General features: G+C 37.5%; 1 protein-coding gene and 1 pseudogene across 6 annotated transcripts in view; both read right to left on the bottom strand.

Annotated features, from left to right (window-relative positions):
• LOC138082447 (UDP-glucuronosyltransferase 2B31-like) overlaps positions 1–11,926 on the bottom strand; it is a 78,653-nt gene extending 66,727 nt beyond the window's left edge. Inside the window, exons 1-4 of one of the 6 annotated variants that reach the window (XM_068975778.1) lie at positions 11,599–11,926; positions 11,196–11,247; positions 10,234–10,382; positions 2,785–2,916 (exon numbers count right to left, since the gene is read on the bottom strand). In XM_068975778.1, the coding sequence (XP_068831879.1) occupies positions 2,785–2,916; positions 10,234–10,382; positions 11,196–11,247; positions 11,599–11,925 (660 nt within the window). In that variant the 5' untranslated portion in view covers position 11,926. Of the gene's footprint in view, positions 1–2,784; positions 2,917–10,233; positions 10,383–11,191 lie in introns of all 6 variants that reach the window. The other 5 variants (XM_068975776.1, XM_068975771.1, XM_068975770.1 and 2 more) reach the window with 5 other exon arrangements.
• A 745-nt stretch (positions 11,927–12,671) lies between these two features.
• Positions 12,672–20,905, bottom strand: LOC138081840 (UDP-glucuronosyltransferase 2B31-like; annotated as a pseudogene).
• Positions 20,906–21,568: the final 663 nt, after the last annotated feature.

Consider the following 21,568-nt stretch of genomic DNA (forward strand, 5'->3'; position numbering starts at 1 on the left):
TGATGGAGTGGTCACTCATCTAGAGCCACACATCTTGGAGTGTGAAGAAAATGGGACCTTAGGAAGTATTACTGTGAAGAAAGCTAGTGGAATTTCAGCTGAAATATTTCAAATCCTAAAAGATGATACTGTTAAAGTGCTGCATTCAATATGCCAACAAATTTGGAAAACATAACAGTGGCCACAGGACTGGAAAAGGTCAGTTTTCATTCCAAACCCAAAAATGGGTAATGCCAAAGAATGTTCAAACTACTGTAAAATTATGTTCCTTTCACATGCTAGCAAGGTAATACTCAAAAGTCATTTATCTCGGCCTGAGCAGTACATGAACCAAGAACTTCCAGATGTGCAATCAGGGTTTAGAAAAGGCAGAGGAACCAGAGATCAAATTTCCATCATTCATTAGATCACAGAAAAAGCAAGAGAATTCCAGAAAAACATCTACTTCTGCTTCACTGACTATGTTAACCTTTGACTGTATGGATCACAACAAACTGTGGAAAATTCTTAAAGAGCTGGGAATACCAGACCACTTTAACTGTCTCCTGAGAAACTTGTATGCAGGTGAAGAAGCAACAGTTAGAACCAGACATGAAACAACGGACTGGTTCAAATGGGGAAAGGAGTCCACAAAAGCTGTATATTGTCACTCTGCTAACTTAACTTACATATGCACAGTGCATCATGTAAAATACTGGGCTAAGTGACTCACAAGTTGGAATCAAGCTTGCTGGGAGAAATATCAATAACCTCAGATATGTAGATGACACCACCCATATGGCAGAAAGTGAAGAGGAACTAAAAAGCCTCTTGATGAAGTGAAAGAGGAGAGTGAAAAAGTTGGCTTAATGCTCAACATTCAGAAAACGAAGATCATGGCATCTGGTCCCATCACTTCATGGGAAATAGATGGGGAAACAGTGAAAAGAGTGTCAGACTTTATTTTTTGAGCTCCAAAATCACTACAGATGGTGACAGCAGCCATGAAATTAAAAGACGCTTACTCCTTGGAAGGAAAGTTATGACCAACCTAGATAGCATATTCAAAAGCAGAGACATTACTTTGCCAACAAAGGTCCATCTAGTCAAGGCTATGGTTTTTCAGTAGTCATGTATGGATGTGAGAGTTGGACTGTGAAGAAGGCTGAGCACTGAAGAATTGATGCTTTTGTACTGTGGTGTTGGAGAAGACTCTTGAGAAGCCCTTGGACTGCAAGGAGATCCAACCAGTCCATTCTGAAGGAGATCAGCCCTGGATGTTCATTGGAAGGACTGATGCTAAAGCTGAAACTCCAGTACCTTGGCCACCTCATGAGAAGAGTTGAGTCATTGGAAAAGACTCTGATGCTGGGAGGGATTAGGGGCAAGAGGAGAAGGGGACGACAGAGGATGAGATGGTTGGATGATATCACCACTCAATGGACATGAGTTTTAGTGAACTCTGGAAGTTGGTGATGGACAGGGAGGCCTGGTGTGCTGCAATTCATGGAGTCGCAAAGAGTCAGACACGACTGAGTGACGGAACTGAACTGAAAGAGACTTTTGATGTGGGTGAAAGAAGAAAGTGAAAAAGCTGTCTTAAAACTCAACATTCAAAACAATACGTTCATGACATCTGGTCCCATCACTTCATGGCAAATATATGGGGAAAATGTGGAAGCTGTGACATATTTTATTTTCTTGGGCTCCAAAAGCATTGTGGATGGTGACTGTAGCCATGAAATGAAAAGACACTTGCTTCTTGAAAGAAAAGCTATGACAAATCTAGACAGAATATTAAAAGCAGAGACATCATTTTGTCAAAAGAGGTCCATATAATCAAAGCTATATTTTTTTCCAGTAATCATGTATGGATATGAGAGTTGGACAGTAAAGAAGGTTAGGTAAGGTAAGATAAGGTGAAGTCACTCAGTCATGTCCTACTCTTTGCGGCCCCACAGACTGTAGTCTACCAGGCTCCTGTACCCATGGGATTTTCCAGGCAAGAGTACTGGAGTGGGTTGCCATTTCCTTCTCCAGAGGATCTTCCTGACCCGGGGATCGAACCCAGGTCTCCTGCATTGTAGGCATATGCTTTACCATCTGAGCCACCCAAGAAGTCCTTAAAGAAGGTTAAGCGCTGAAGAGTTAATGCTTTTGAATTGTGGTGCTGGAGAAGATTCTTGAGAATCCCTTGGACTGCAAGGACATCAAACCAGTCAATCCTAAAGGAAACCAATCTTGAATATTCATTGGAAGTACTGATGCTGAAGCTCCAATACTCTGGCCACCTGGTAACTGTTTGGAAAGATCTTGATCTGGGAAAGGTTGAAGGCAAAAGGAGAAGGGCTGGCAGAGGATGACATGGTTAGATAGCATCACTAAATCAATGGACATGAATTGTGGCAAACCCTGGGTAATAGTGAAGGACAGGGGAGCCCAGCATGCTGTAGTCCATGGGATTGCAATGATTTTGATGACTTAATGACTAAGCAACAACAGCATAATTTTTTAATAATGTTAATTAGTGCTGCCGAAGAAGTATGTTCTCTTAACTTACAAATTATTAAGCCCTACTTCCAAAAACAATGAAAAGTGGAATTGTTTGACTTGAATCAATATTGCATGACTACCTTTATTGTTAAAATTTAACTCCCGAGAGCATCTGTATGTGTGTTGTGTCCTCAGAAGTCCTTCAAAGAAAAGGAACAAGTGACAAAGTGATAGGAAATGTCTAAAATCATATCTTTACAGAGTTTAACAGACTTATTAAATAGTTGTCCATGATTAAGTTATTGTATCTACCTTTTGTGGAATTTGAGCGAAGGCTGATGCAATCACCTCGGCTCTGTCTTCTGACATGTTACTGACCATTGACCCCAACGAAAACACCACAATACCATTTTCGCCAGAGCTCTGCACAAACTCTTCCATTTCCTGTGAAAAAAGAATTTGCCCCATCACAAAACAGCAGCAACATAGCATACATTATTGAAGGGATTGCTACAAGCAACTAAAGAGAGAAAATCAGAAATTGTCTCGAGATATTAGAGTAGAGATTTCTTACAAAAATATTGTGGTAAGATACACATGGCATAAAATTTACTTTCTTAATTGTTCCTAAGTGTATAGTATAGTAGTGTTAAGTATACTCACATTGTGCAACCAATCTCCAGATCTTTTTCATCGGACAAAACTGGAAGTCTATGATCATTAAGAAACTCTACTTTCCTCTTTCTCTAGCCTTTGGCAAGTTTCATTCTACTTTGTTTCTACAAATGAGATTAGTCTGGATACTTCTCATAAGTTGAATTGTAGAGTATTTGTCTTTTTCTGACTAGTTATTTTCACTTAATATAAGGTTCATTCATGTTGTGACATGTGTCAGAATTTCCTTTTAAAGGTGAGTAATATTCCATCATTTGTATATATGATATTTGTTTATTGCTTCCTCTGTTGATGGACATTTGGGTTGCTTAAACCTCTTGGCTCCTGTGAATAGAGCTTTCATGAATATGTTGTACAGATATCTCATTGGGATCCTAATTTCAATTATTTTGAATATAAATCCAGAAAAGGAATTGCTGAGCTATATGTGTAGAGAGGTTTTATATTAGAAAGTACACATTATTCTTATCACATACTATACAGTTAGCTAATAAACTGATTTCCCTCCCTCACCCACCCCACTCTCCCAATTCTCTTGAACATATTAACTTCACATCTTGGACTTTGGTCAGTTGTACTAATAAATATTTCACACTATAAAATCATTGAAAAATTTTTTTGAGGGACTTTATATTGTTTTTTATATTTTTTAAAAAACATTTTTCATCCTTGAGATCCTGGAAAAAGAATGGGTGATATGAGGTCAATTTCTTCCATTATATATATTTGTGCAAATGTGTTTCTGTATAAGCAGGAAATAAGATAGAGCCAGTACTAGTAGTAACAAGGAGATACTATTAAACTATATTATCTTCAGACTCTTCATTAGTCTTGATGTTAATTACTAACATAGATTCTTGGAAGGAAGTTACTTGCCAGATTCAACTCCCTTTGGTTCTTTGTTATTATAATTCTGCTAACTCATTTATTTATTCCAGACAGACTTTTTGAGAATTATTTAAGTATTCATTAATATTTCATTTCCTGACTATGAGCACTATGAAAAAATATATGATCTGAATCAGTTTATGTCATTCATTCAGCTCTGTAATCCTATTCTTCATCTTAGACTTTGTCATAATTTCCAAACTCTGTCTAAAATACTAACTACTGACTTGAAGAGTCAAGTATTATAGTTTGGAAGTTCTATGAAATAGTTCTGTGAGTTCTATTTATAATCCAAATTTACACTTGTATAGTTACTTATTTGAGAGACCATATTGCTGTGTTTCTTTACATATGATGCCTTTGTCCTGAACTTGCATAATTAATGTCACAGATGGATGTGTTATGTCTAACTGCGGTGAAGGACCTTCAACTTGACTTCAATGAGTCCCCCTGGGAGCACCTGCTCCACAGAGAAAAAGGTGCCCAGGGCTTTCTGCAGCACAGGTCTGGTCAGCTTTTGAGTAATTCAGTTCTAACTAAATAAAGCTCCAGGTAAATCCGTATTTGCCTGGAATTTTTTCTGAATTATTTTGCTTTGTGGTCCTGATCCTTTCTGATTAAAAAAAAGTTACTTTATATACTAGAATAATTCCAAATGTTGAATGGCAACCCTCCCCAATATTCCTGTCTGGGAAATCCCATTGACAGAGGAGACTAGCTGGCTATAGTTCACAGGGTCATGAAGAGTCAGACATGACTGAGCATGTATGCATATTCACTGTTCTGCACCTTAGATCTCTAGTATTTATTTTCTAAGAAATGCAAATTTGTATCCTTAAACAACATTTCTCCTGTTCTTCCAACTCTCAGTCCTGGCAACTACCATATTACTCTCTGTTATTACAAGTTTGGCATTTTTAGATTTCATATATAAGTGATTTCTTATAGTATTTGTCCTTCTCTGTTTCTTCAAAAAGATAAACAAAAGTGAAAACCTTTAGTTAGACTAATCAAGAAAAAAAGTGACTCAAATAAGATTAGAAATGAAATGGAGACATTACAACTAATACTGAAAAATTACATAGGATCCCGAGAATACCATGAATAATCATAAGCTAAGAAATTATTAATACATATATGAGAAGAATGGAGAACTTCTTAAAAACAGAACCTACCAAGAATGAATGAGGAAGATGTAGAAAATCTGAACAGTCCTAATAAGTAAAGAAATTGAATTGGTAATCAAAAACCTATCAACACACAAAAGGCCCAGGGCCTGATGGCTTCACTGATGTATTCTATGAAATATTATAGAATAATTAATGCTAGTTCTTCCAAAAATCTTAGAAATTAAAGAGGAGGGTAGGAACATTTCCAAACTCATCCTACAAGGTCATCACCATGATCATGATACCAAATAGATAAGCACATTGCAAGAAGATAAAACTAAAGTGAATATCCAGATTGAGTATTGTTGCAAAAATTCTCAACAAAATATCAACAAGCCAAATTCAAGAGCACATTAAAAGAATACATTTGAATCAGTTCTGATGAGATGGATGAAACTGGAGCCGATTATACAGAGTGAAGTAAGCCAGAAAGAAAAACACCAATACAGTATACTAACACATATATATGGAATTTAGAAAGATGGCAATGATGACCCTGTATGCAAGACAGTAAAAAAGACACAGATGTGTATAGCAGACTTCTGGACTCAGAGGGAGAGGGAGAGGGAGAGGGTGGGATGATTTGGGAGAATGTCATTGAAACATGTATACTATCATGTAAGAATCAAATCACCAGTCTATGTCCAATGCAGTATACAGCATGCTTGGGGCTGGTGCACGGGGATGACCCAGAGGGATGTTATGGGGAGGGAGGTGGGAGGGGGGTTCATGTTTGGGATGGCATGTACACCCGTGGTGGATTCATGTTAATGTACGGCAAAACCAATACAGTATTGTAAAGTAAAATAAAGTAAAAATAAAAATTAAAAAAAATTAAAAAATAAAAGTAAAAGACTTAAAAAAATAAAAAAAATAAAATGAAGTGATTATTACTCTGAAAAAAAAAAAGAATTATATAGTAAGACCATGTGAGATTTATCTCTGTGATGCAAGGATAAATAGAATAAACAATAAAATAACTTGATTATGTCAATAGATGTCCAAAAAACTTTTGACAAGATATGACATTCTTTCATGATAAAACCCTCAACATATAGGGTATAGAAGGAACATATCTCAATGTAATAAAGAACATATATGACAAACCCAAAGCTAACGTTATACTCAAGAGTGAACACTTGAAGGTTTTTTCTCTAATCAGAAACAAAATAAGGATGCCTACTCCCACTATATAGAATTCAGTTTCCTTACTGTGTACTAATAATGAAACATCTGGAAAAAAACTATCCCATTCACAATAGCATCAAAAGGAAGAAAATAACTAGAAATAAATTTAATCAGTGAAGTGAAAGATCTGTACAGTGATAACTATAAGAAATTGTAGAAATAGAAGAAAACACAAATAAATGGAAAGTCATCATATGACATGGACCAGAAGACTAAAACTGCTAAAATGCTGACATTACCAAAAGCCCAAAGAATCACACCTTGAAATTTCATATTTACCACAAAGTTTCAATATTTCAAATAGTGCACTGGCCCCCAAATAGACACATAGGCCATGGAACAGCATACAGAGTTCAACTAATAGTCAACAAGGGAGCAACAAGGGAGACAAAAACACCAATTGTGGAAATGTTAGTCACTTCTTTCTTTTCTGAGAAAACTGGATAAACTATGAAAAAAACAAAAAACCAGACCACTCACAAAAACAACTCAAAATGTATCAATGTATCAATGACTTAAATGTATCAATGACTTAAACACAAGACCAGATACCATAACATCTCTAAAAGGAAATATAAGGTTAGGAACTCCTTGACACTGGTCTTGAAAATGAAGTTTTTGTATAGGACATCAAGACCACAACAAAAGGAAAAAATCACAAGTGGGGCTATATCAAGCTTAAAAGCTTCTGCACAGCAAAAGAAATAATCAAGACGAAAATGTGATCTACAGAGTGGAAGAAAAGTTTTGTAACCACATATTGAATGAGGGGTTAAGATCCAGAATATATGCACAACTCACACAACAAAATTCAATTAAAGAATGGGCAGATGAACAGAATAGACCCTTTACTAAGAAGATTTCCAAATGGTCACCAGGTATAGGAAAAGATACTCAACATCAGTAGTCATTAGGGAAATGTATTTCAAAATCACAATCAGATATTACCTCACCCCTATTAGAAAGTCTATAACCAAGAAGAGAAAAGTGTTGTGAGAATGTGGAGAAAAGTGAATGCTTGTACACTCTCAGTGGGAATATAAATTGGTTTAACCCTTATGGAACATACATTGAAGGTTCCTAATACAATTAAAGATAGATCTATTGTATGATCCAGCAATTCTAGTTCTGGGTATGCAGAAGTATTTTTATTTCAAAGGAAATAAAAACAGGATATAGAAGAGGTATATGGGCTCCATGTTGACTGCAGCATTATTCACAATTAGCTAAGGGAAAAAAACTTAAGTGCCCACCAATGGATGAATTATTTAAAGATGTTTCATAGATACACACAGACATGCACACACATGCACACAGAGACACATGTGCTCAGAATGAAACGTTATTCACCCACGAGAAAGAAGGAAATCCTGCCATTTTCGACAATATGGGTGGACCTTGAAGACATTATGATAAAATTTTAATCTTTATTCTATTCCTATAATCAAATAATACACTATGATATATATCCTAAAAGTTGTAATCCTAGCTTATGCTTTTATAATGTTCAAGAAAACTGTGATCTTATTATATTTGTTATTTTCCAAGTAAATATTTTATTGTATCTCATTTAGTATATTTTATTGTATCTGATTTAGTATAATTTAACATTTCCTAGTGGCTCAGATGGTAAAGAATCTGCCTGGAGTGCAGGAAACCAGGATTTGATCTCTGGGTCGGGAAGATCCCCTGGAGAAGGGAATGGGTGCCTACGCCAGTATTCTTGCCTGGAGAATCCCATGGACAGAGGAGCCTGGTGGGCTACAGTCCATAGTGTCACAAAAAGTCAGATATGACTGAAGTGACTTAGCAGCAGCAGCATTTAATATATAGGTTTTTTTTTTGTATTTTATTTTATTTTATTTATTTTATTTTTTTTTTAAGAGTATGGGATTTGTAAAGTTTTTTTTTTTTTTTCTTTCATTTTTACTTTATTTTACAATACTGTATTGGTTTTGCCATACATTGACATGAATCCACCACGGGTGTACGTGCGTTCCCAAACATGAACCCCCCTCCCACGTCCCTCCCCATAACATCTCTCTGGGTCATCACCGTGCACCAGCCCCAAGCATGCTGTATCCTGCGTCAGACATAGACTGGCGATTCGATTCTTACATGATAGTATACATGTTACAATGCCATTCTCCCAAATCATCCCACCCTCTCCCTCTCCCTCTGAGTTCAAAAGTCCGTTATATACATCTGTATCTTTTTTACTGTCTTGCATACAGGGTCGTCATTGCCATCTTTCTAAATTCCATATATAATATATAGGTTTTTAATGTCAGGAATTTTTAAGGTTTTGGCTATCAGATGAAGATGAAATATTAAAGTATTTTTGTAAGTTTTAAGGCTTTTCACCACAGCACTAGCTGAAATAAATGCCCATTTCCAACAATATAAATGAATGTACATATAAATGTATGTTTTTATTCCCAACCCAGAGATTTATTTAAATTTATTAAAAGTAAATCATCCTGATTCATGTCAATGTATGGCAAAACCCACCACAATAATGTAAAGTAATTATCCTCCAATTAAATTAATTTAAAATAAAGAAAAAAATGAGTTAATGTGATATCTCTGTGAATACTGTACTCTAGTTTTCACTCATTATTGTCTATATCTAGCAATAATCTGCTAAACGGTCTCTTCCTACTCTTTACCATTTACAATCCAACCCAGTGATGACATCTTGCTTTTTATTTTTAGTAATATATGACTATCTCTTTCTCAGGGTTTTTGTCATAGCTCAGTCAGTAAAGAGTCTGCCTGCAATGCAGGAGACCTGGGTTGGATTCCCAGGTTGGGGAAATCCTCTGGAGAAGGAAATGGCAACCCACTCCAGTATTCACACTTGGAGAATCCCATGGACAGAGGAGCCTGGCAGTCTATAGTCTATGTGATGGCAAGAGTCGGACACAACTTAGAGACTAAACCACTGCCATCACTTCTTTCTTTCTTAATCCTTTCAATATTCTTCCCAATGCCTCTACTAGATGTTTCAAATCTTTATAATGATCTGTTTCCAACTTACCTCTATAGCATCATCTTCTTTACTCAGCCTTTTCTTATCTAGACTAAACTTGGACTTCTTGGCAACTGTCATTACTACTCCACCTACCTTTCTTTTATATCTTCTTCCAACTGAGCTATGAGAGAAGTCCATATCTTCTTCCACCCCTGCCCTATCCCTCTGTTTATTCCTGAGCATCCTTCAGATCTCATAATTGTCTGTGAGTCAGAGATACATTATATGATTCATGCTGAATATTTCTTTAGCACTCTGGTCTTTCCATATTATAACATTTTTTACAACTTGATTGTGTTCTGTCATTTCAGGTAGACTGTCAGGTGGTAGAAACTGTGCCTACACCATTTGCCTATATTAGCACTCACTTCTGGAATATGCTATATACAAAATTACCCTATAATAATTATAATACAATTATAATGTAACATATTATAATGAGATGAGATGTTTGGATGGCATCACCAGGTGATAATATCGCTATTATTTTATTTATATGAAATATATATTTTTATATAGAACTCTATGTGTCCTTTAATGAATGATGCTTCTCTATGTGTGAATAATGAAATTGCAATTTAATTGATGTATTATCAAAGTGTCCCATGTACTCTAGTTTATTCTGTAATGATAATGAAATTCAGATAGTTGTGTTGATACAGAAATACATCACTTTCTAGGTGAAAGTTCACTTTATCCAGGTTCCCACATCTGACTACCTGTAATCAAACATTCTAAATAAAAAATACAGAATATTCCTATTGAAAACACAAAGTTCACAAAGAACAGCAAGGAGGAGTAGGTGACCTTAGGCAGAGGCTTGGCAGGTTTGCAGTGGAGCCCTCCAACAAATTCAACATTCGGTAGTCGTGGACGAGGAAATGAAAAGTCCCAGTAGCTTCGAATGAGCCACATTTCGGCTTTCCCCATTGTCTCTGATAAGGTAGTAGGTCTTCCTGAAAGTAAAAAGAAAAACAACAACAAATGTTTGATCAAATGAGACTATTGTCATGTGTGTATATTAGATAATTTTTGTGAAGGAACTGGGGATGTTTTGGCCACGATATTCGAATGTGTCTGTTTCTTGATAAATCTATACATTGCATAGTATAGGATAATAAAGTATATCTGGAATACATCTGTTTCTACATAAGCAGAAACAATTTCTAAAAGCTAACTGGATACTTATACTACAAATATGTGTATAACTTTCAATGTGCATGTCTTCATTTATCAAGACAGTTTATGAGATTCTTAATGACTTTAAGTTAAAAAAAGAAGTTTTGTAAGTTGGATAGTCACTTGCAGATGTCCTAGGTACTTCAGTCTGTGGTAAATGACTTCCTGGTATCCGATACTAGTAATGGGCTTTACCCTACCCTATAATTTAAGTGTTTGCATAATATTTGCTGGACTGAGGGTCATTTTATATTTTTATTTCACTGTTTCACTTATTTGAGATAAATTTTTGTGAATTTGTATTTAGACAAACTCAACTTCCAAGGCACTAGGAAAAATAAGACTTAATGCTACCAACTAAAAACATGAATTACCTAGTAGTTTTGTTGCTAAGTGATAACTGACTCTTTTCAACTCCGTGGACTATAGCCCAACAGGCTTCTCAGTCCATGGGATTTCCCAGGCAAAAACACTGGAATGGAATGCCATTTCCTTTTCCAAGGGATCTTCCTGACCAAAGGATCAAACCTGTGTCTCCTGCCTTGGCAGGTAGATTCTCTACCACTGAGCTATCTGGAAGCCCAACTTACCTAGTACTTCACTGTAAAACTGATTCCACTTCTTATCGTTGTATGCCGTGAAGAAAAGGTCAAAATAAAGTGTGTAAAACATATTTTTGACCCTCTCCATGAATGTCATGCTATCACTTAATTCTGAAAGCATAACAGGTACATAAGATGGTGGGAATGGAAGTCTTCCGCTATTCTTTTCAATTATATGGCCAGGTGAGGTGTAATGACTGTACACGAATGGTATTTTAAGTAATTCAGCCAGCAGTTCACCACAGGGTCCAACGGCATCTGCAATAAGGATATCAAACCTTGATTCCTGTAGTTTTGTCATTAATTTCTTGTTGGAAACAGCGTCTTTACACATACTTAAAGCAGTATCAAAAAATTCCCAAAATAAACTTTTCACTGTTGCCAAATAGGACCAAGAGGAATCTTTCGCCGCATATGTCCATTCCTCAAGAAGACGTTCTATAAAATTCTCATAATCACTTTTTGTTAAAGATACAGGAAAATTCTCAAATTTCATAGTAGATGGTTTGCTGGAATTAGGAATAGTGGAAGCTGAAGATATCAGAACAGTCACTTCATGACCCCTCGTGACAAGTTCTTCCAGAATTGTCTTTATATTCAGCCAGTGACTAAATTCCACCGGCCACACCAGCACCTTTCCACAACTCCCACCGCTAAAGTAACAAGTCAGCTGTAGCAGCAGCAGAAGCGACAGTCTTTTCATAGACATCTTGCTCATATGCAGTCCTTTAAAAATAACTACTGTAAACTTTTGCTATTGCTCAGGCTTATATCCAGAAGTCATCAACCAGAAGTTAAATTATAACTCCTATTCCTTAAAAAAGTAGATTACATGAATAGTCAGCAGATGTGGAAATCAAGTGAAAAGGCAAAGTGCAGAACATTTCGAGATTATACAGTGTGTTTAGTATTGATTTGTCAGTGCTGTCACCCATCTTGTACACACACATCAATTATATTCTATGAGAAAGAAGACTAGTGTAAAACAATAGCAAGTGAGAGGCTCTTGTGTCTGCAGTCGCCTTGACACAAAATTAGAGATAAGGTGACATCAACAAGATGGAGGGTTATGAGGTCACAACAATTGTATCCCTCACAGAACAGCAAAAACAATAAATGACCAACTGCAAACCAATGTAAATTATTTTGGGAAAGTTCTGGACTAAAATGAAAAAGCAGCAGAAATCCTGCAGTTTGCAAAGACTGAAGATGTGTGTTGATTTTTTTAGTGCAATGTATTAATTCTAAAGATATCAATTAAGTTTGACTGGTCAATTGTATAATTTATGATCATTATTGCCATATTGATTATTTTGTCTTAATGATCTGCCTGCTGATGACAGTGGGCAGTTAAAACAGAAGGAGACGACAGAAGATGAGATGGTTAGATAGCATCACTGACTCAATGGACATGAGTGTGAGCAAACTCTGGGAGATGGTGAAGGACAGGTATGCTGTGGGCCATCAGGTGATGTTATCAGGTTGATCAGTAAACATAGGAAAGCCCACCATAGGGATCTCATGGCAGATGGCCTTGTAAGTGCCGTTGATTCCACCATGAGTTATAAAGCCTTTGGTTTTTGGATGATCTTGCACTGAGTGACTTTCAGTAAAATTATTAATAATAATTCAGAATAAAACAAGAAATGGGCCTTATAAGGCACTGTAAAAAGCAATGTGTTTAAGATAACAGATGGTTACACACAGGAAACTGCATTTAAATTGCTTTCAGAACTCACAGCCAGAAACTCCTGTCTGCTGGAGAGATAAGTGAAGACTTTATGAAAGAAGTGCTTTGTCACTTGGATTTCACAAGCGAATTCAAGATTGGCAGAAGAACAACTTAAAGAACACTCTGGGTAAAAGAAACCACATATGCATAAAAAGGGGGCATTCAGAAATATATTCTCTAAAAGATTAAGGAAGTCATTTAATCTGATAAGAATGGTGTCAAAATCACAGAAAGGGTAATGGTAGTAACTGTGGAACCAAAGAAAAGAGAATCTTCATTTTATTAAGAAATATGCTACCTCTGCATGGAAATGATTGTGGATTTTATTTCTGTAGAAAATGGAGAGTCACTGGAAATAAATAAGAAGCTATTATTTATCAGTAGTATTTAAAATACTCCTACACAGGAGAACCAATAGGTGTAAGGAAAGCATTCAGAGGTAGAACAATAACCCATTAAGCTACTTACTGTTAGAAGCAATTACAGGCAAAATGAAGATATTTTAATTTGGGGCATAAGGGATATGACCAATGTATAATACAGTGCCAACTATGATATATTTTCCTTCTCCCCTCTAGTGTTGGGAGTGAAAACACAGAAGTAAATTTTCTTTCTGAATGTCTTAATAATAAACACTTGATAAGTTTATTTCCTATTGAAGTACTATCACTCTGCTCAGCTGTTAATCATGTTTTTAGGATTTGTTCTGCCAATATTTACCAAGAAGGTCATTCTGGGGGAATTCAGTTATACAGACAAATATTGGGTCCTAAGGTGTCTGGCTTTTTGCCATCGTATGTCCATAGAACCTGTTAGGGTAACAGAAATACCTTATTCAATTAGTTTAAAGTTATAGCATTAGAATTCAAGAGATTAAAAGATAACATTAAATGTCTTCCATATGGCATGTAAGGAAGAAAGGATGCGTGATCATAAGCAACGATAACTATTAATGCACTGACATCAGTAGGAATAGTTACATTTTACATACTTATTACTATATTCAATCAGCTATGGAATATAATCATGACCATTCACACATGATGGCATAGACAAATGATGTTTACATTTATAAATGAAGACTTTTTTTTTTGTAATTTATAAGTATCAATAAACTGTTGAAAAAGTTCCAACTTTGTGATAATAAAATTCATTCAGCTGACCATGAACACATTAACAATGAACCACAAAGGAGTGACAGTGTCAATCTGTAGTTTCTATGCCCAGTACAAAAGTAAGGTACAGATTTTGGAATTCCCAATCAATTCTCATACACTGGATTATAATTTATAGTGTTTAACCTCTATTTGCTCTGGAAATGTAAAGTAACTCTATCAGCAAAGAAACAGCATAGGTCATTAGGAGAAGATCACAATATCAGATAGCAAATTATAAAAGTAGTTCAAAATATCCAAAGACCTCAGGGGAATTTTATGTATTAGAAAATAAGGTACCACTCTATTTTATGGAGAAAGAGGTTGCTGAATCTTTTCCATGCCACTTTCCTTATGCTTGATTCCTTCTTACAGTCCCTCTCCCTCCTCAATCAGAAGGAGCAATGTGACAGGTTAGAAGCAGAGTCCATTTAGGGCCTGACCTTACCACGCACAGAGCTTACTTAAGGGCAGGACCCTGTCTTCTCTTTGATCTTCCTGATTCAGACTTCGTCAGACCAAGTCACCAGGGTGGCTGATGTTTATCGTTCTCTAAGTCACTGTTTCTGGATGGGATCTGGAGGTCTCTTAGAGAGCCCTGACCATCCTTTCTCTGAATAGCACCCTACAAAGCACACTGATAGGGCTACTTTAAAATTTAGGGGAAATGAAAGGGGTCAGGATTATCTGGCAAGTACAGTCTGCATGATGCGTTCCAGACTTTTATCACTATTGCATAATGTCTTTGTGCTATTGCACTTACTGTTAAAATTTAACTCGAGAATATTTGTATGTTTACTGTGTCCTCAAGAGTCCTTCAATGAAAAGGAACAAATGACAAAGCAGAATTTGATGGTTTATTTTCCTGCCCACAACCCCATTATAATATCAAAATTCATACTGGATCTCTTAGATATTTTCCATTTTGATAATGTTAATCCAAAGCATTGTTAATAAAAGATACTCTAAACTACCGTCAGTCAGTCAGTTCAGTCGCTCAATCGTCTCCAACTCTTCATGACCCCATGAATCACAGCACACCGGGCCTCCCTGCCCATCACCAACACCTGGAGTTTACTCAAACTCATGTCCATGAAGTCGGTGATGCCATCCAGCCATCTCATCCTCTGTCATCCCCTTCTCCTTCTGCCCCCAATCCTTCCCAGCATCAGGGTCTTTTCCAATGAGTCAACTCTTCGCATGAGGTGACCACAGTATTGGAATTTCAGCTTCAGCAGCAGTCCTTCCAGTGAATACCTAGGACTGGTCTCCTTTAGGATGTCCTGGTTGGATCTGCTTACAGTCCCACGGACTCTCAAGAGTTTTCTTCAACACCCCAGTTCAAAAGCATCAATTCTTCAGCACTCAGCTTTCTTCACAGTCCAACTCTCACATCCATATATGACCACAGGAAAAACCACAGCCTTGACTAGATGGACCTTTGTTGGCTAAGTTATGTCTCTGCTTTTTAATATGCTGTCTAGGTTGGTCATAACTTTCCTTCCAAGGAGTAAGCGTCTTTAATTTCATGGCTGCAATCACCATCTGCAGTGATTTTGGAGTCCCCAAAAATAAAGCCTGACACTGTTTCCACTGTTTCCCCATCTATTTCCCATGAAGTGATGGGGACCAGATGCCATGATCTTTGTTTTCTGAATGTTGAGCTTTAAGCCAACTTTTTCACTCTCCTCTTTCACTTTCATCAAGAGGCTTTTTAGTTCCTCTTCACTTTCTGCCATAAGAGTGGTGTCATCTGCATATCTGAGGTTATTGGTATTTCTCCCAGCAATCTTGCTTGGTACCAACTTGTGCTTCTTCCAGCCCAGAGTTTTTCATGATGTACTCTGTATGTAAGTTAAATAAGCAGGGTGACAACATACAGCCTTGATGTACTCCTTTTCCTATTTGGAACCAGTCTGTTGTTCCATGTCCAGTTCTAACTGTTGCTTCCTGACCTGCATACAGGTTTCTCAAGAGGCAGGTCAGGTGGTCTGGTATTCCCATCTTTTTCAGAATTTTCCACAGTTTACTGTGATCCACACAGTCAAAGGCTTTGGCATAGTCAATAAAGGAGAAATAGATATTTTTCTAGACCTCTCTTGCTCTTCCTATGATCCACTGCTGCTAAGTTGCTTTAGTTGTGTCCGACTCTGTGACCTTATAGACCCCATAGACCAGCCCACAAGGCTCCCGCATCCCTGGGATTCTCCAGGCAAGAACACTGGAGTGTGTTGCCATTTCCTTCTCCAATGCATGAAAGTGAAAAGTGAAAGTGAATTCGCTCAGTTGTGTCCAACTCTTAGCGACCCCATGGACTCTGGCCCACCAGGCTCCTGTGTCCATGGGATTTTCCAGGCAAGAGTGCTGGAGTGGGGGTGCCATTGCCTTCTCCACAGATGTTGGCAATTTGATCCCTGTTCCTCTGCCTTTTCAAAATCCAGCTTGAACATCTGGAAGTTCACAGTTCACGTTTTGCTGAAGCCTGGCTTGGAGATTTTTGAGCATTACTTTACTAGTGTGTGAGATGAGTGCAATTGTGAGGTAGTTTGAGCATTTCTTGGCATTGCCTTTCTTTTGGATTGGAATGCAAACTAACCTTTTCCAGTCCTGTGGCCACTGTTGAGTTTTCCAAATTTGCTGGCATATTGAGAGCAGCACTTTCACAGCATCATCTCAGGATTTGAAATAGCTCAACTGGAATTCCATCACTTCCACTAACTTTGTTCATAGTGATGCTTTCTAAGGCCCACTTGACTTCACATTCCAAGATGTCTGGCTCTAGGTGAGTGATCACACCACTGTAGCACTTGTCATATATATTTTGGTTTTTATAAATATTTGAGTTAAGTTGGAATTATCATAGTAATTTACCTTTCTTGCAGAAATTGTCTGTAATCACACCTTTTATATTATTTAAGTGACTCATTAAATATTTTTCCACTATTAAATTACTTTACTTACTTACCTTTTGTGGAATCTGAGCAAGAGCCGATGCAATCATATTGGCCCTTTCTTCTGTTAGTAACCATTGACTCCAAAGAAAACACCACAATGTCTTTTTCTCCAGAGCTTGGGCAAACTCTTTCACTGCCTGTGGAAAAAAAATTTGCTTCATGTGGGGAAATTAACAAGATGACTCCAGTCAGGGCCTCTCGCCCCATGCTCTCATGCTCTCTCACCCATGTTCTGTAAACAATGAGTTTGCACGGTTATGTAACAGATGAGATCTGTAACAGATGTAGGACTGCATGTGCATATCACGAGGTACTTACTGGTCATGGGCTGCTTTGTGCAGTAGACCTGTAGGAGCTCCACCATGAAAGCCCTCACTGCTGCTGCACTGGGGCTACACTGGTGTGACCCATGGTTATGTTACCTGAGATTATGCTATGGCTAGGTTATGATTATGTTATGGCTGCTGCTACAGGTACTGCATCAGCCAGGAGAGAAGCTGTTTTATGGCTGCCGTGCCAGTCAGGAGACAGTAAACCTGTCTGCAGTTACTGTGGCTCCTTGAGTCTCCTTCCAGGTTCTTAACTTGTGCCTTGCCTACCCTGGGTTCAGCGAACAGTGTGAGCTGTATGAATGGCAAGAAAACTGGCATCACAAACAAGATCAGCAAGACACTTCATCACAAAGGAGCAACAGCATAGCTAACATATTGAAAAGATTGCTCCAAACATCTCAGTTCAGTTCAGTTCAGTCGCTCAGTTGTGTCCGACTCTTTGAGACCCCATAAATCGCAGCACGCCAGGCCTCCTTGTCCATTACCAACACCCGGAGTTCACTCAGACTTGTGTCCATCGAGTCAGAGATGCCATCCAGCCATCTCATCCTCTGTCATCCCCTTCTCCTCCTGCCCCCAATCCCTCCCAGCATCAGAATCTTTTCCAATGAGTCAACTCTTCACATGAGGTGGCCAAAGTACTGGAGCCTCAGCTTCAGCATCATTTCTTCCAAAGAAATCCCAGGGTTGATCTCCTTCAGAATGGACTGGTTGGATCTCCTTGCAGTCCAAGGGATTCTCAAGAGTCTTCTCCAACACCACAGTTCAAAAGCATCAATTCTTTGGCGCTCAGCTTTCTTCACAGTCCAACTCTCACATCCATACATGACCACAGGGAAAACCATAGCCTTAACTAGACAGAACTTAGTTGGCAAAGTCATGTCTCTGCTTTTGAATATGCTATCTACGTTGGTCATAACTTTCCTTCCAAGGAGTAAGTGTCTTTTAATTTCATGGCTGTAGTCACCATCTGCAGTGATTTTGGAGCCCAAAAAATAAAGTCTGACACTGTTTCCACTGTTTCCCCATCTATTTCCCATGAAGTGATGGGACCAGATGCCATGATCTTCGTTTTCTGAATGTTGAGCTTTAAGCCAACTTTTTCACTCTCCTCTTTCACTTTCATCAAGAGGCTTTTGAGTTCCTCTTCACTTTCTGCCATAAGGATGGTGTCATCTGCATATCCGAGGTTATTGATATTTCTACCGGCAATCTTGATTCCAGCCTGTGCTTCTTCCAGCCCAGCGTTTCTCATGATGTACTCTGCATATAAATTAAATAAGCACCTAAAGAGAGAAAACTGGATATATTCTAGAATTATTATAATTGTAGCTTTTTAAAAGATATTGCCATCTTAATCATTCCTAAAGGTATGGTTCAGTAGCATTAAGTGTATTCATATAGTGAAACCAATCACCAGAACTTTTTGATCTGGCAAAAATTGAAGTCTATGTCATTAAGAAACTACAATTTCCTCTTTCCTCAGCCTCTGGCAGCCATCACTCTGCTTTATGTGTCTACAACTTTGACTAGGCTGGATACTCTGGACTTTTCTTGTACTTGTCTTTCTGGACTAGCTTATTTCATTTAGAGTAAAATTCATCTTGTTGTGTGGTGTGTCAGAATTTTCTTCTAAAAGCTAAGTAATAGTTTATTACTTGTCTAATTCAATGAAACTATGAGGCATGCTGTGTAGGGCCACCAAAGTCAGATGGATCATGGTGGAGAGTTCTGACAAAACATGGTCCACTGGAGAATGGAATGGCAAATCACTTCAGTATTCTTGCCTTGAGAACCCCATGAACAGTATGCAAAGACAAAAAGATAGGACACTGAAAGATGGCCTCTCCAGGTCAGTAGGTGCCCAATGTGCTACTGGAGATCAGTGGAGAAATAAATCCAGAAAGGCAGAGATTTGGCAGGTTTGCAGAGAAGGCCTCCAATAAACTCAAAATTTGGTAGCACTGAGAGAGGAAATTGTAAATTCCAATAGGTGTCAAGATGAGTCATGTTTCAGCTTTCCTCATTATCTCAAATGTTGTAGTGGGTCTTCCTGAAAGAAAAAACAAAAACAAATCTTTGATGAAATGACTGTCTTGTCACATGCATATATTAGGTAATTTTTGGGAAAAGGCTTGGAATGTTTTGGCCAAAGATGTTTCAAAGTGTCTGTTTTTTGGTAAAGCAAATACATCTGTGCATGTATAGTATGCAATACTCATGTATGCATGCTAAATCGCTTCTGTCATGTCTGACTCTCTGTGAGCCTGTGGACCTAGTCATTCTCTAGGCTCCTCTGTCCATTGGATTCTCTAGGCAAGAATCCTGGAGTATTAGTAAGGTAGACACTGAAGCTTATTAAGGCAGATATATAATTGCTTGCAGAAGTCTTAATCCTTCAAATGGTTGTTTATGGCTTCCTGGAATGCTCTATACTAGTAATGGAACACAGGGTTTTACTTTCAGTATTTCATAAAATTTTCTGTAATATTTATGAGTTTGCTGAACCCTGTCATGCCCTCCTCTAGGGGATCTTCCTGACCTAAGGATTGAATCCATGTCTCTTAAGTCTCCTTCATTAAGGTTCTTTACCACTAGTACCACCTTGGGAACCCATAATATATAATACAGTGTAATATAATAAGAAAACTGAGCTACAGGTAGGAACAAGTAGGAACAAACAAGTGGGAACAGTTTCTAAGTGCTACCTAGATACTATTGCTACCAATATCTGTGAACTCTTCAATATACATGTCTTCGTTAATCAAAAATTTTACGAGGTTTCTAGTGATGCTTTCTAAATTAAATAAAGAAGTTTAGTAAAGTAGATATATAATTTTTTGGAGAAGTCTTAATCATTCAAATTGTGGTTTATGACTTCCTGGAGTGTTCTATGCCAGTAATGGAACACAGAGTTCTACTTGCAGTATTCCATAAAAGTTTCCATAATATTTATGAGTTTGCTGAATCATTTTATATTTTCATTTCCTCATTTTACTTAGAGGAGACAAATTCCTGTGACTTTATGTGAATTCACTTTCAAACGAACTAGAAAAAATAAGATTTCATGCTACCAACTAAAAACATGACTTACCTAGTATTTCACTGTAAAGCTTACTCCATGTGTTCTCATTAAACATTTGGAACCAAAAATCAAAATAAACTACATATGTTTTTGACCCCCTCCCTGAATGTCATATGACGACTAATTCAGACAACATAACAGGTACATAAGATGGTAAGAATGGAAGTTTTCCACTAATCTTTTCAACTGAATCACCACACAAGAAGCAGAGATTGTACAAATAAAGACACTTTAGGTATCTCAGTGAGAAGCTCACTCACCACAGGATCCAATGGCATCTGCAAGAACAACATTAAACCTGATTCCTGTGTTTTGTCATAAGTCACTTGTTAGAAACAACATCTTTACAGAGATCCTTAAAAACATCAACAAATTCCCAGTATAACTTCTTACTAATGAAAAATGTGTCCAAAAGAAATCTTTTGCCAGATATGTCCACATGCTGACCAAATGCTTGATAAAATTCTTACAGTGTGCTGTGTGCTGTGCTTAGTTACTCAGTCATGTCTGACTCTTTGGGACTCCATGGACTGCAACCTGCCAGGCTCCTTTAGCCAGAGGAAAAGTCTCATTTTTAATAGGAGATGATTCATTGGGATCAACAAGATTGGAAGGTGGAGGTGTTAGAACAGTCACGTCATGAACCCTCCTGACAAGTTCATCCAGAACTGTTTTCATATTCATTCAATGACTGTATTCCATTGGCCAAACCAGCACCTTTCCACAACTTCTAGAGCTAAAGTAGCAAGTCATCTGTTGCGGTACCAGAAATGAGAGCCACTTCATAGACTTTTTGCTCCTGCAAATATTACTGCATTCTTTCACCAGTGCTCATGCATATATAAAAGGAGAAATCAATCAGGAAGTTAAATTATAATTCCTGATTGATAATATGGGAGTTTATATATTTATAATATAATACAACTCAACTAAGTACATTATATTAATTGTCAACAGAAGTGGAAAGCAAGTGAAAGGGCAAAGAGTAAAACACTTCTAGGTTATACAGGGTGGTCAGTATTGTCAGCACTGTCACTGATCTAAAAGTCGATGAGTTTACACATGCAAATCCACTGTTATGTAAGAGACAAGACTAGCCTGAAA

The sequence above is a fragment of the Capricornis sumatraensis genome, chromosome 7 (assembly GCF_032405125.1).
Source record: "Capricornis sumatraensis isolate serow.1 chromosome 7, serow.2, whole genome shotgun sequence".
In the NCBI taxonomy this organism is placed as follows: domain Eukaryota; kingdom Metazoa; phylum Chordata; class Mammalia; order Artiodactyla; family Bovidae; genus Capricornis; species Capricornis sumatraensis.